Here is a 16,141-nt window from a genome sequence, read left to right on the forward strand (position 1 = left end):
AAATAAAAAAAGAAATTAAACAAAAACCAAAAATTAACTAAACAAAAACTAGTTGATTATTGAAGTTTTTTGTTAAAGAATGCATTTCATAAGCTTTGCAGGGTTTTCTTAGAGGGAGATATATATATATATATATATATATATAGATTAGTTTGATTATAAAACTTGGAAAATAAAAATAAATGGTTGGGTTTTGATTTAGGATTTTCACAAACCAAAGAATCTGATCCTAATTATGTATGATGATATTCATGTTCAACAAGCTAGGAAGGATCAGGATCCCCGGCTATTCCTTCAAAATTGCTAGCTGATTTTTTTGTCAATCTCAACCATCGAATTCCATCCGACCATCTAATTAAATATCGCCAAGTGTCCCACTCAAAAGAAAATAACAAAATATTATTTATATTTTAAAAAATAAATATAAAATAAAATAATTAAAAAATTAAAAAGAGTTAATTTAATAATATGAGGTGGTGGCCACCCATTTTCCCCATGGGGTGGCCGGCCACCCCATCGCAGTGGGGGTGACCGCGCCACCCCCTAGGGTCCCTGGGCCCCCAAAGACCCATACACACATTGTTTCATAGCTGGTCGATATTATCAACCAGCGTAAAGGGAAGGGGTACAGTAAACTTCATCCAATTCCATCGCCGTTAATGCTGAGGTAAATTTCTTCTATTTTTTTATTCTTTTTTAATCCGATTGAGAGAAATAAAAGACCTATTGGGAAGCTTAAAAGTTATTTTTTCATCCGATTGAGAGAAATAAATATGACCAAGTTCCCAGGCAAGAGAAGGAAACGTACGGCCATGGAGTACACCCATATATTATATTATTGAAACTCCTTCCTTAATGCATATATACATTGTCATTTCAGCTTCCTCAACAGCAGTTCTGCTTTATATAGGAGTATAGAACCACCGGGAGAAAGACGAGTTCGAAATAAAGACATGGGAGATCAAACTTTTCATCCTCACATTGATGCAAATGGTACTCTCTTTCTCTCTCTCTCTCTCTCATTGTTGGTTACTTGTTAAGTAATTGTCAAAAGTAAAGAAAGCAGTTGCATTTACTCAATCTGGGTCAGATTCTGATCCTGCGACTTGAGCACATGCATGTGGACTACTTGTCAATTTAGATTTTGCAACATTATAGAACTTGCAACTTTTTTTTAGGCCCTTTGGGCTCCAGTAAAGAGAAATATGCTGTGAGGGGTTCTGTAAAAAAATAAAGAGGAATGAAAGTTGGGTTTTGTGGGCTAGTATAAATAAATAAAACCAATTGTTCCCAGGCTGGCGAAGCAACCGGCCATTGGAACTCCTTCCTTAATTGTCAAAAACCTCCTTCCTTAATTCTCCAAAACCCCTTGCATTACTTAGGGCCGCCAGGAGAAAGAAGAATTCAAAAGAAAGACATGGAAAATAAAACTTGGCACCCTCTCCCTGCGCACAATGATGCAACTGGTCTTCTCTCTCTCTCTCTCTCTCTCTTGCTCGCTCTCTGATTTTTGGTGACTTGCTTTATGTTCTTTAGTATTAATTGTCAAAAAAAATATCGCAAGTATTTTGTTAATTGTTATTAATTATGCCGAGTAAATTACCCAAATGTTTCATTTTAATATTTTTATTTTTTTTATTTTTTTTATTTTTTATCGCATGAATGATACAATCAACTAGAGATCTCCCACCGCCTCAGTATACATTACAAATCAAGAATTTTTCATTACTATTAGGGATGAAGGAGAAAAAATGTCACTCCGGCTAGTTTGAAGTTGACGGTTATTAATGGTGCTGCATCTTTTGGACACTCCTTCTTTCAGCTGTTGCTTTCTTTTTTTCTTCTTTTTGTTTCGAATAGTAAAATATAAGAATTTTGGTATCCATATCTAGGAGATTGGTACTCTACCCAAATGGGAGAAGGAATAGCAATGGGAAAGGTCACATCTCTCTATACTTGGAAATGGCTGATACCAAAGATTTTCCACATGGCTAGGAGGTTAACGTGAACATAGTAAAATTCTTTGTTTTTGATCAAATCCGAGACAAGTACCTGATTATCAAAGGTACCTGAGATTAAGTTTAAAGCTTTGCTTTGCAATTTATCCATTAGGATATATATTTTATATTTAATTATGTTTGGGATTTGATACGTGACTCTACAATTGCTTGTGAACCTCAATATTAGATGCAAATAAAAGAGTAAAATGCTTCCACAACTTGAAAGACTGAATGGGATTCGCCAAGTTGCTTTTCCATGATATTCTCAATGATTCATCAAATGTAAGGCTGGCAATTTTGACATGACCCGACAACCCGATACGAACACGACACGAAATTAGCGAATTTGGATTTACATTAAACGGGTTTGGGTCATAAACGGGTCGACCCATTTATGACCAATTTATGAGGGTCTGGCGGATCGTGTCACGGGTCACCCGTGGGTGACCCGCCAGACCCGTTTATTTATTTATTTATTTTTTTAAGCCTAATTGCCTAAAGGAAAAAGTGAAAAAGCAGTCCACTCTCCAGAGACCAAGTCCAGAGTCCATTGTCCAGACTCTCTTGGCTCCTAGTCCTCACTCCTCACGTAGCCACGCTCATGCCACGCCACCGTCGGTCCGCCACCCCTCTTGCTTTCTCCAACCTTTTCCATTTTTCATTTCTTTCTCCACTTATCCACTGCCGCTCTCTCTCTCTCGCTGGCTCACCACTCCTCTTTCTTTCTCCCGCTCGCCGCCCTCTCTCTCTCTGTTCACTGTCGCTCTCCCCCTCTCTCTCTGCTGTGCCGCCGACGTCGCATTGCCGCTCTCTCTCTTCCGCCGATGTCGCATCTGGTATGTATCTCTCTCTTCAGTCTCTTGCTCTCTCAAGTCTCATGCATTTTGTGGGATTTGCAGTCCTGGAAAGCCCAAAGAAAAGAGGCGAGAAAAGGGAAGCATGGCGATTTGGTACCCTTGAGACGAAATGGGTCCTTTATATTTCTAGAGTTATCCTTTAAGAAAATTATATATATATATATATATATATATATATATAATTTTCTTAAAATTTTCTTAAAGGATAACTCATGTTTCCAGATGTTTCCATGAATATCTGGGGACGTTAGGTATATGACTAGGCTTTTATGGTCAAACACCAACATCTATACATGATTTTTTTTTTTTTTTCCCTAGCAGAGTGCCCTATTTTTTATGTTATCAATGAGAATCATGACTAAGGAATGTCTGGTGAATTTGTCGTTACAAAGATTTAACAAAAAAAAAAATCAAGACTATTATTATTTTATTTAAAAACTAAGAAAAAAATCATTTTTTTTTTTGGTTAAACAGGTTTCACGGGTCGTGTCGGGGGCTCGACCCGTTTATTAAACGGGTCGTGTTTGGGTATTGCTTAAACGGGTCGCTGGTACCCACGGGTCGAAACAGGTCAACCCGCGGACCTGTTTTGCCAGTCCTAATCAAATGGTTATCTTCTTGACGACACTTGTGTTTTTGGGGTGAAAATTCTTTTTATTAAAGATATTTGTAAAGGGGAGAGTTTGTCGAAGATAAATCAACCTCAACGTAATTATTTCACTTGGAAGATTGACTACTATATGATATTGAAAGATGATATTTATTTCTCTGACAAATTCACTGTTGAAGGTCGACAATGGTATGGTTGGTGTTTTGCTCTTCTATATTATTCTCAAGTAGTTTTACTTGTTCTATTAGTTCATAAGCTTTAGCTCTATATTTTGGATATAGGTATTTGAAACTCCATCCAAAGGGAAAGGGCCGGGACAGAACAGGAGCCGACACATGGTTGACTCTCTATCTCATATTAGATGAGTCGGAAAGTCTACCTCCTAACAAAAAAGTGTACGCAAAATACAAGCTGCAAATAAGGGACCAAATCAATAGCAATCATCTTGAAAATGCATGTATGTTTTATTGAGTAGCTTTCACAAATCAGTAGAACCTTCATTTGTTTTCGAACTTAACAGAAGACAATTTTCCTTAAAATTTACAAGAAAACCAATCTAAAGAAAATATAATAATATGACCAACTCTTACCTTACAGCTGAGTACTAGTTCTCTGATCCTGGCAGCGGTTATGGCTTCCCCAAGTTTTTGGAGATAAGAGATCTCAAGGACACATCAAAGGGCTACTTGGTGGATGATGCTTTGTTCATTGAATGCAAAATTGATGTCATATCTGTAGTTAAGGATTTCTCATATTAATGTTACGATTTATTCGGAGAGACATATTTTTGTTTGTTAATGTTTTTTTAGATAATACTTTTGTTTTTGTTTTTAGTGTTGTGATGTTTAAGGTTTTTTGTTTTGAACTGTGTCTGACAATTGGTGGTAGACCTAACTTTTACCAGCTTTCTAAATGTGTTGGGATTGTTTTAGCTTGGTAATAACGTTCAAATTAACGGCCTGCCTGTTGCTTGTCATTAATTTTACTCATTTACCTCTGAAGTGGCTGTGGAAACAGGGAACATGGTCGGATGATCCTCTCCAATTCATTTGAAGTAGAGATTATCCAATTAGTTATAATAGATGAATATTTAGGATAGAAAATGCTATAGTATAGGCTCACTAAAAGACTTCTTAAGATTTGTTTGGTTTTGTGAGTGATTTATATAGAATATTGGGCCCAAATCCATAGGCTTAATCTTTTGAGTTGTATAGTATCTTAGACATTAGGCTCAATAAAATAACATTTTGGCTATTTTGTTGAGCTATGTGGTTAAAAACACTCTACATCCGACTTAAAAAATTAACCAAACGTTTGTTGAGTATCTATGGTGTCCAATAACTTTGTTGAGCAATGTAGCTCAACAATACATATATGATAAAAAAATTAAAAAAAAAAAAAAAATCTAATATTGTCCTCTCTCTTCTTTGGGAATATGTAAAGTAGATAAATAAATAATATTTTAAATGAAAAAGTAAGTAGATAGGTAAAATGATAGCTAAAATGCTGAGTTAGATGTAAGTACTTTGAAAAAGTAGATATTTTTTCAATATAACTAACTAGATATTGTCCGATTCAAATGAACTAAAAAAGATCTATTACATATTATGGACTCACTAAAAAAACGCTTTACTGTATCAATCTCTCTATCATTGAGAAAGTACCACCACTCTCCTCGACTTTGTTACCTTTTGTGTACTCCCGTTCTTTTTAGACATTTTACCTATCATCAATTTTTCTTCACCACATCTTTTGAGTCTTTGACCATTAGCTTTGGTGTGATGCAAGGGTAAAAGGAACAAAATAATTTTTTTAAGAAGTTACGATTTTACGATAAATGCATGAGAGCCCTCATTTATTAAACTGTCCTTATGAATATAATTTTTTTAATTATTTTTTTATATTTTTTATATATTTGTGAATTAAATCCCTGAGTGAACTAGTGAAAACAAATAACACTCTCTCTCAATAATTTTTTTTTTTTTTTTTTTTTTTTTTTTTTTTTTTTTTCACTTTTAACTCCTTAAGTTCATCAAAAAGGTGTTATAAACATTTCCATTACATTTCCTCCCAATTTCATAATGTTCGCCCGTCTAACCCAAATTACACCATTCTGTGTAGATTGCCTGCATTCCTCTTTACAGAAATCATCTTAATTAACAGCAGTGGTTGGTGCACTAGAGAAACTATGGATTCTTACATAAAGGAGTTGCAAAAGCTTGCATGCGTTGACACCGCTGGATAATCCAGGAAAGGCCCGAATTAATGATAGAAGTGAGAGAGATGAAGGAGTTGTTTGATGATGGGATGCAATCTGCGAGGATTACGTACTTGTTAGAGATAAAGACTATGTTAGAAAAGACCACTTCAAAGATAAGCCACAAGAGAAATCAAGACCAAGAAGGAGATAATATTTATCATCTATATATATTTATCTCCTCATTCTTATATTCTAAGAGATAACATTGTACTCTAAGTAGGACTCTAGTATCAGACTACAAAAATTTTAATGTTTAATGACCACCCATTAGTGACATTTTTGCACCAAAAAAGGTCATTAATTGGGTAGTGATGTGCCATTAGTGACGTTTTTGAAATGACAACTTTTGTAGACTAGAAATGGGGGTAATGACGTTTTTATTGTTAGCATGTCACCTTTGGGTACTACGTAATTAAACCCTAGAGAGGACCTAACATATAATTTATTTAATAAAAAGACATGTTGGGGAGCTTAAAATTAAGTCCTTTTTTCATCCGTTTGAGAGAAATAAATTAATATGATGATCAAGTTCCCTGGCAAGAGAAAACGAAACTCCTTCCATAATCCATAGAGGCCATCTATTATATATATAGTAATGCTATATGCAAAACTTCTATCTCTTTAAAAATGATGTGGCTTTTAAAATTATTATTGGATCAAAATCTAATAGTAATTCATCTACAAATTCAATAATAAATTTAAAAGCCACATTACTTTTAAGGGATAAAAAGGTAATAGAAGTCTTGCATATAGCATTATATATAATCATTTGAGCTTCTTTAAAATATCAGAAGCGGTTCATCTTCACATCGGAGTACGTATAGGATCACAGGGAGAAAGAATGGTTCAAAAGAAAGACATGGAAGATGCCTGTATTTCTCCCAAATTTACTTGATTTGTTGATTAAATACTTGAGGTGGCTCACAATTAGCTAGGATCGTATGACCAAAAATAAGAGACAAAAGACAAAATTTCAAATTAACGACTAAAAATTGAGACAAAAGATTAAAACAAAAAAGTCTAATCGTTGGGAATGGTAGAAAAAAAAAGTCTCCATTTTTTTCTTCTTCTTTTTTTTTTTTTTTTTCATCAGATTGGGAGAAATAAAAGGACATATGGGGAAGCTTAAAAGTTCTTTTTTCATCCGACGCTCCCATGCAAGAGAAAACGAAACTCCTTCCATAATGCATAGTCTGCATAGAGGGCCATTTATATATATAGTCATTGGAGCTTCTTCAAAATATCAGAAGAGCTGTCATCAAAAGAAAGACATGGAAGATAAAACTTGCGATCCTCATCCTCAACATGAGAATGATGAAATTGGTAGATTCTCTCTCTCTCTGTCTCTCGCTCTATCTAATTCTTGGTTACTTGTTTAGTAAATGTCAAAAGTATCGAATTTTTTTTTTCTTTATTTTTATGTCAGGAATTGTACATCGATTAGCTAGAGATCTCCCACCAGCTCATTTTATATATATATATATATATATATATATATATGTTAGAATATATGAAAAATATATAATATTTTTTGTATATTTCATAATTATGTTGATATCAAATATTTTATATTTATGGGTTGATTGTAATCAAATATTGAGATTGTAATTAAATCAAAAGGATTTGATTACAATAATTATACTTAGACATTACCCTATAAATATGGACCTTTGTATTGTGGACAAATAAAGTTAATGAACATGATGTAGCCCTTAAGGGTATTTCGAGTGGTGGACATAGGTGTCTAACACCGAACCACCTGCAAAGTTTTTTGTGTTCATTCTCTCTCTTGCTTCTGCTCAATATTCCCACATAATCATTATTTCAACATGGTATCAGAGCCACTTTCTTGTAGCCTTCAACGTCATTGACACTCAAGAGTGAGCACATCACGTGCACCACGCGCCGGTCAGGTTCGGTGCGCCGATCTGATAACCGTCCAAGTGGGCTCATTTTTCTTTTTTTCCTTTTGGCCTGTCGTCGGCCCATTTTGAAGTTTGGCTCATTGTCAGCCCTAATCCGTTGTCAGCCCCTTTTGAAGTTTGACTCATTGTCAGCCTTAGCCTGTTGTCGGCCCCTTTTTGGATTTTGGCCTGTCGTCAGCCCATTTTGAAGTTTGGCTCATTGTCAGGCATGTCCCGTGGTCAGGCCCCTTTTGGAGTTTCGGCTCGTTGTTGGCCATTTTGCATCTGCATTCACCAGCCACCTGCCGCCGTCGTTGGCCGCCCCGTCAGCCTCTATCTCTTCTGACAGTCACCACCATGTATGGCTCATTCCCGGCCTTTGTCACTGCCACTGTCATCACCATTGTTTCTAATTTCAAACTCAAGGTGAAATATTACCTTGAGTTTAAGGGGATATTAGAATATATGAAAAATATATAATATTTTTTGTATATTCCATAATTATGCTGATATCAAATATTCTCTATTTATGGGTTAATTGTAATTAAATATTGGGATTGTAATCAAATCTCCTAATAATTGTATTGTCGACAAATAAAGTTAATGAGCACAATGTAGCCTTTAGGGGTATTTCGAGTGGTAGACGTAGGTGTCTAACACCGAACCACCCTTATAGCTCTTTTTGTTTATTTTCTATATTGCTTCCACTATAATTCCCACAACATCTTTATTTCAACAATATCAAATCAAGAATTTCTCATTACTGTAGAGATGGAAGAGGAAAAATGTGACTCTGGCCAATTTGACGTTGGCGGCTACCAATAGAGCATTATGAGGACCCCTCTCCTTTCATCAGCTGTTGGTTTTTTAATCTTCTTCTTTTATTTTTTTCTTTTTTTTTTTTGTATAAAAAAATATCAGCATTCTTATTTCCATGTCTAGGAAATTGGTGCTCTATCCAAATGGTGAAAACAATGGCAACGGAAAGGGTCACGTCTCTCTATACTTGGCAATAGCTGTTACCAATGATCTTCCACTTGGGTAGGAGGTTAATGTGAACATAAGATTCTTTGTGTTTGATCAAATCCGAGACAAGTAAAGGTACTGTCACCCAAAACGTAGTTTTTATAGTATATTTACTCTTTTACTTCGTGATGTGACAAGTAACTTTACAATTGCTTGTTAAGCTCAACAACTAATTAGATGCGTGTAGGAGAGTAAGACGCTTTCATAACTTGAAGACTAAACGAGGATTCGATCAGCTACTTTCCCATAAGACTCTTAATAATCCATCAAATGGTTATCTTGTAGATGACACTAGTGTCTTTGGGGTGGAAGTTTTGGTTATTAAAGGTACTGATAAAAGGGGGAGTTTGTCCATGATAAATCAACCTCAATGTAATTATTTTACTTGGAGGGTTGACAACTTTGCTAACATGAAAGATGATGGTCATTGCTCTGAGATGATGGTTATTGCTCTGAGCATTTCACTGTTGAAGGGCGAAGATGGTATGATTGTTGCTTCGCTCTTCTATACCAGTTTCCAAGTACATATTCTGTAAGTTAACCACATTTAGATTTATATTTTGGACAAAGGAATTTGAGGCTCGAGCCGGAGAGAGAAGCGACCAAAGCTGAAACATGGTTGACTCTTTATCTCGGATTAGATGATTCAGAAAGTCTTCCCCCTAACAAAAAATTGTACGAAAAATACAAGTTGCGTATAAGGGACCAAATCAATAGCAATCATTTTGAAAAGACAGGGGTTTGCTCTATATATTGACTTCACAAAAATATGCTCTAAACTTTCATTTTTGTTTTACCAGAACAAAAGACAATTCTCATGAAAAAACAATCTAAGAAAATCTAATGATATTACCAACACTCACCTTACAGCTGAGTACTGGTTCTCTGATGGCGACATCGAATACGGTCTCACCAAATTTTTGGCATTGAGAGATCTCAGGGACACATCGAAGGGCTACTTGGTGGATGATGCCCTGTTCATTGAATGCAGAATTGATGTCATATCCGTAGTTAACGATTTCTCCTTTAAATTGGAGAAATATAAATCCTATTTGCTTGTTCTCAAAGTTTTGTTCAATGCTTTGTACTGGTTATCAAACTTTGCTGCAAAAGTGACGGGAGTCCATAAGGTTTTCAAGCTCCCAGTTGCTTTATTTATTCCCAATTACTAGTTCACTTCCTTTTTATTTATGTTTATCCAAGATATCAAGTTTTCTGTAATCAAACAAGATTATGCAAGTATTTGAGATGAGACTTTTCTTGTTAGTGGTGAGACTCTATATATTGAGGCGTGTGGAGTGTTTCAATAAGTCAAAATATATTGTTTCAAAAAGTCTAATCGACAAGAATTCACTAGTTCGTTAAATTGGATTTGGCTTTGATGGTGTAAAAAAACATAGCACTTTTTTCAACTGTTCAAAATCTAATTCTAATGTTTTAATGAGAAAGAGAATTAAATTAAACATGAACTATTCAAAAAATTAAAACACATGTTACAAATTTTTTTAGTGAGTAATAGTTTATGTCCCTGTAGCTCATGACAATGAGTAATAGTTTGAGAGGATATCTTTACGCGTTCCATCCATTTTTTTATTTTTATTTTTTATGCCTCCTTAGTTCCATGGGGTGGTTTCAGCCACCTCCAAGACCCATTGGAAGTGGCTGGCCAAATGGGGATGGCCAGGCCACCCATGGCCAAAGGGGGTGGCCAGCCACCGCCCGAATAGCCAAGGAGCCACTACCAATTTATATATATATATATATATATATATATATATATATATATATATTTTTTTTTTATTTAAAAAAAATTAAAAAATTAATTACATGACACGTAACAACATTTGATTGATGCTGACATGGTGTTCCGTTAAATTTTGGGCGAAATTTTAATGGAGATATCATTTTTATCTTTATCAAAACCACAAGTATTTCATGTGATCCAAATAAAACTCTATAAGCAAAAAATAAAGTGTTGAAACCCTATGAGAAATTAGGTATTTAACCCTTGAAAAATATTGGCAAATATTTGTAGTTTATGAAAGAAAACATAACATATGGAAAGTTAATTTGAAATAATAAAATAGACAAATTTTACGTGGTTCAATTTATGAAGATAAATTCTTAAGGTTACATTATGCATTTATTAACTTTATTGGTTTACAATACAAATTGCTCTATTTATAGAGTTTCCGATGAAATATAATTATAATCAAATTTCTTAATTTATTGTGCATCTCATTAAATTACCATCAAATCCCTAAAGTTAGTATAATCTAATATTTAATTAAAAATAATATAATTCTTATCAAATCCCAAGGCTAATTCAAAAATGTTAAAGGGAATTCAAGTCTGAGGAGAGACTGACAATTAATTAATCAATTATCCCGTAGTTTAGGGGACGGAAAATGTGAACTTTTTTATTAAAAAAAAAAAAGGTCGCTTTAATTAGCCGCTAAGTGAGCCAAACGCACTTCAAAAGGAAAAACCTTTGGGCTCCTGTAAACAGAGTTACGCTGTGAATCTTTACTAGAAAAGAAGGAAAGTTGAGGAAGGTGGAGATTGAGGCTTTCAGGATCGGTGACCTAACCGGAGGTGGGACTTTGTTATCTGAATAGAATTCCCAGGCTTCGCGTCCGTACCGATTAACTTCATCCAACTTCATCGCCGTTAATGCTGAGGTAAATTTCTTTTTCTTTGTTTTTCTTTTCGTTTTTTTTTTTTGTTGTGCCTTTTTCGTGTTGTGTTTAGGCGTCACAGGTCTTGAAAAAGTGATATATATAACTTGTTGTATTTCTTTGACAAGTTAAAATGGAAAGCAAAAGTCGATATGTTAAAATGGATCGATAAATAAAAAAAAAAAATGATAATTCCAACGAAATTCGGCATTTCATTAATGTTTCTCTAATTCTGTACCCACCTCCCTCTGAAATTCGTTTGATTCTCGGTTTAATTTATTCTCTCCATTAATTGTGAATCGTGTTAAAGTGTTGTGGCTGGTGAAGAGGGTGTTTATGTGTATTTGAGGAGGAAGACTGAGAGTTCATGTCCGGTTCAGCGTGAGAGGCGGTGCCGGTGTTTGGTAAGAGGCCTCTAAAAGTTTTGGTCGAAGCGAGGACCGAAAGCGACTGGTTCTACTTGTGAAATGAATTATGATGCGGGAATACAATAGAGTTAATTAAGTCCTTAGTTTTATTAAGTAATTACGTTATTAGTATTTTATTTTATTTTTAATTCGGGTTTGGCCAAAAGTCAATCTCATTATAATTTCTATTCGGAAAATGCTTTATTTCTATAAGTTCTCTCATTCTCCCATCTTCCCACTTTTTTAAATCACGGTTGGAACTCCTTTGAAACTACCAAATTTTCATAGATATGTTTTATCGGTCCTTTGACCATTTCATCTGGAAATAAATTGGTGTTCAATAAGAGAAGCCAAAGTCTTTTATGGCATTTAAAATCAAAGGTAAAGGATGTTCTAAAAGCCATCCATGTAAGCAGAGCGGCACAGTGACTCAATCATTTTCTTTTTTCCCTTCCTCTTGAATTGTGTGACTGAATCCCTTGAGAGCTTTTCACTAAGTAACAAAGTGGTCTTGTAAAGAAAAAGGAAGTAACAGAAGTGGCCACGCAAGAGAAGCAAATGACCATGGAGTAGCCCAGATATATTGAAACTCCTTCCTTAATGCATGCAGGGCCGTAGTTCTTTGAGCTTCCTCAGAATATCAGAAGCAGTTCTCCCTTACATATGACCCAAGAAGAAAAAAAACTTCAAAAGAAAGACATGGAAGATAAAACTTGCCATCCTCTCCCTGCTGACAATGATGCAACTGGTATAATACACCCCCCCTCTCTCTCTCTGAATTTTGGTGACTTGCTTTATGTTCTTTAGTGTATTAATTGTCAAGAAGTATCGAAAGTAGTTGCATTTGCTCAATCTGGGCCACATTCTGATGCTGCGACTTGGACACATTTGGAGTTGGCAATTAAATTTTGCAACATTATACAACTTGCAAGTTGAAATCTAATACTATTGCAATAGACTGAATATAATCCACCAACAGTTTTTCCTGAATATCTTTGCCAATAGGCAGACCTATATGAACACCGACTTACCAAAAGAACTGTATGAAAAAGCTGCATGGCCTGAATTCTTGCTTGCATCTCAAACATGTATTTGAGTTAAAGTTTAGTAATGTTGAAAATAAACTTAAAAACCAGCATGATGGAATACTTAGTGAAGTACTCCAACCTGCACTTCAGTCATATCTAATATGAAGTTTTATTTATTTCATAGAATATTTTTGAAGAGGGTAACATTCAACTCCTGGCTAGCTATTCTCAATCTCCTTTAGGTCAATTATGTAATGTAAATAGATGTACTAAATTATGGGATTGAATACACTATCCTAATACTTCTGTCAAAATTATTTCAAATACAATGGATAGAACCCAAAATTCCCCTCTTTAGAGGGGGGGAGCTACCAATTGGCAATCCTATTACGCAAAGGTTTGATATAACAGATTTGTAAATTTAAGAACCACTTTACTGTCCAACCCAATGGCTTCTGATTGAATATATAACAATCAACAAAAAAAGTTTCACAATTATTAGCTTTATATTTTTTGAATCTGATTTTTTTTTTTTTTTTTTAAATATCAGGGATCATACAATCAACTAGAGATCTTCCACCAGCTCATTATACACTTCAAATCAAGAATTTCTCAATACTGTTAGGGATGGAGGAGGAAAAATGTAACTCGGGGGAGTTTGAAGTTGGCGGCTACCAATGGTGCATCTTGAGGACTCTCCTTCTGAATGGGACCCCCTGAAGTTAGGTTGTCCGAATTTCATTGAACTAAGCAACCTAAGGAAGGGGACTATGGGGTCCACTTACCTTGTGCAGGTTGGCCCGACACCTGAGGCTGACTAGAGTAGGTGGGGCTTGCAATCTCCTCTCTTAGGCTCAGAAATTCAGGCAATCTAATTTCAGGAAATCTCCATACCTCCCCTTCTCCTTTCTGTTTCTTTTTCTTTTTCTTTTTAATTTTTCAGATAAAAAAATATGAGCATTTTCATTTCCATGTCTAGGAGATTGGTACTTTACCCAAATGGGAAAAAGAATAGCAATGGGAACGGTCACATCTCTCTTTACTTGGCAATAGCAGCTACCAATGATCTTCCACTTGGCTGGGAGGCTAACGTGCACATAAGATTCTTTGTGTTTGATCAAATCCGAGACAAGTACCTATGTATTCAAGGTACCTTCGCCAAACACTTAGTTTTATATTGTACTCAATCTTAGACTTGAGCTTAAGTTTAAAGCTTTGCTTGCATATCTCGCTAATATATTTATGTTGGGATTTGATATGTGTCTTTACAATTGCTTGTGAACTTCAACAACTTAGATGCGAGTGGGAGAGTAAGACGCTTTCATAACTTGAAGACTGAATGGGGATTCGATCACTTACTTTCCCATGAAACTCTCAATGATTCATCAAATGGTTATCTTGTTGATGACACTTGTGCCTTTGGGGTGGAAGTTTTTGTTATTAAATGTACCGGTAAAGGGGAGAGTTTGTCAATGATAAATGAACCTCAAAGTAATGTTTTCACTTGGAGGATTGACAACTTTACGGACATGAAAAATGAATTTTATTACTCTGAGCATTTCACCATTGAAGGGCGAAGATGGTAATTTTCGTTTTGCTCTTCTATGTCAGTCTCAAATAGCTTTACTTATTCTGTTAGTTCACAACCTTTATCTTTATATTTTGGATATATATATATATATATATATATAGGAAGTTGAAACTCTATCCGAAGGGAAGTGGAACAGGAGTAGGCACATGCTTGTCACTCTATCTCATCTTAGGTGATTCAGAAACTCTTCTTCCCAACAGAAAATTCTACGCAAAATACAAGCTGCGAATAACGGACCAAATCCATAGCAATCATCGTGAAAAGACAGGTCTGTTCTCTTGATTTTCACAAAAATATGCTCAAAGCCTGCATTTCTTTTCGACCTGAACAGAAGAAAATATAATAATATGACCAACTCTTACCTACAGTTGATCAGTGGTTTTCTGTTCCCGGCAACGGTTATGGTGTCCACGAGTTTTTGTCAATGAGAGATCTACGGGACACATCAAAGGGCTACTTAGTGCGTGATGGTTTGCTCATTGAATGCAAAATGGATGCAATATCCATTCCCTATTAAGGATTTCTCCTCAAATTAACACTAAGTTTAAATTGGAGAAGCATTGTCTCATTGAATGGTAACAATAATAGATTGCCTATTCTGTCCTCATCTTTTTCTTTTCTTCAAAAGGGTATGTAAAAGTTTTCATAGGATACAAATTCTATTTGCATGTCCTCAAAGTTTAATTATGTTCAATCCATTGTGCTCTGAAGTAACTATTTCTTTTGGAAAAAAAAAAAAAAAGAAGAAAATTTGGCCACCCACTTTATTTCTTCAAAGAGGAAAGCTCTGCGCCGAACTCCCCAAGCTTCAAAGAGGTAAGAGATTTTCTTTAAGCTTTTGGTTTTATTTCATAAACACATCCGTGATCATAGGGTTATTTGTGTATATTATTTATTTAAGATTAATAAAGTTAAAATTAAAGAAAAGGCTCTATAAATTTCGACCAAAAGAAGCTTTGTTTCTAAAACTAAAAATTTTGATTGAAAGCTTTCATATCTTGATTAGGTTTTTAATGATATGATACATGCAAAATTAACTTAGATTTATTATAGATTTAAAAAAAAAAAAAAAGAAGCAAGTAAAGATTGTTTTCATAGAAATACATTTTCTTGAAATTTTTTACCAAGAAGGATTTTGTATTGATTTTCATAAACTAGATTCAAAGTTAATTATAAGGTTTCATATATTGATTAGATTTGAATTTTTGATGAAATGATACATGCAAAATTAACTTAGATTTAATTTAACAAGAAAAGATTGTTTTCATATATATATATATATATTCGACAAAGAAAGATTTTGTTTCTAAAAAATTGATTTTGTTTAAACTCGACTTAAAGTTATACATGAGCTTTACATGAACTTAATATAGATTTAATCTAAAGAGTAGAAAAAACTTTACAAGAGCTTTACATGAAGAGCAATCTTGGCATCTGGAGTGTCCTACTTGTATCCAGGAGGTTATTCTTGCTGAGCAAGAACGTTTTGATTAATACAAGTTTGGATTCCTATTTCAAAAAAAAAAGAGTAGAAAGAATTTACTTTCTTTAGACATGAAGAGCATAGATTTTGGGGGCTAAATTTGGGTTTCCTCTTAGGAGTTCCTAGTATTAAGAAATTCAAAACCTAAATGGCCGTAGGAAGTGTCCTTATGGTTTTGGGCCTAATGGGAAGTCATTATTTCTTAGGTATAGGAAGTCTCCTTACGGTTTTGGGCCATAATTGGAGTTTTGTGCCTAATGGGAAGCCATTTGAATCAAAAAGTATATCTGCAGTAAA

At 34.7% G+C, this 16,141-nt stretch overlaps 1 protein-coding gene and 1 pseudogene across 1 annotated transcript; both read left to right on the plus strand.

The window, feature by feature from the left end:
- Nucleotides 1-1,417: 1,417 nt before the first annotated feature.
- LOC148583881 (uncharacterized) lies at nt 1,418-4,225 on the plus strand (annotated as a pseudogene).
- Nucleotides 4,226-11,152: 6,927 nt separating this feature from the next.
- LOC132189991 (MATH domain and coiled-coil domain-containing protein At3g58400) lies at nt 11,153-15,061 on the plus strand. Its single transcript, XM_059604854.2, is given in 8 exon segments — nt 11,153-11,338; nt 12,353-12,490; nt 13,321-13,450; nt 13,750-13,919; nt 14,067-14,352; nt 14,463-14,629; nt 14,730-14,869; nt 14,871-15,061. Coding segments are annotated over 7 exon segments (1,005 nt in total). The 5' UTR covers nt 11,153-11,338; nt 12,353-12,405; the 3' UTR covers nt 14,898-15,061.
- The last annotated feature ends 1,080 nt before the right edge of the window (nt 15,062-16,141 follow it).

The sequence above is a fragment of the Corylus avellana genome, chromosome 9 (genome assembly GCF_965113065.1).
Source record: "Corylus avellana chromosome 9, dhCorAvel1.hap1.2, whole genome shotgun sequence".
Classification (NCBI taxonomy): Eukaryota; Viridiplantae; Streptophyta; class Magnoliopsida; order Fagales; family Betulaceae; genus Corylus; species Corylus avellana.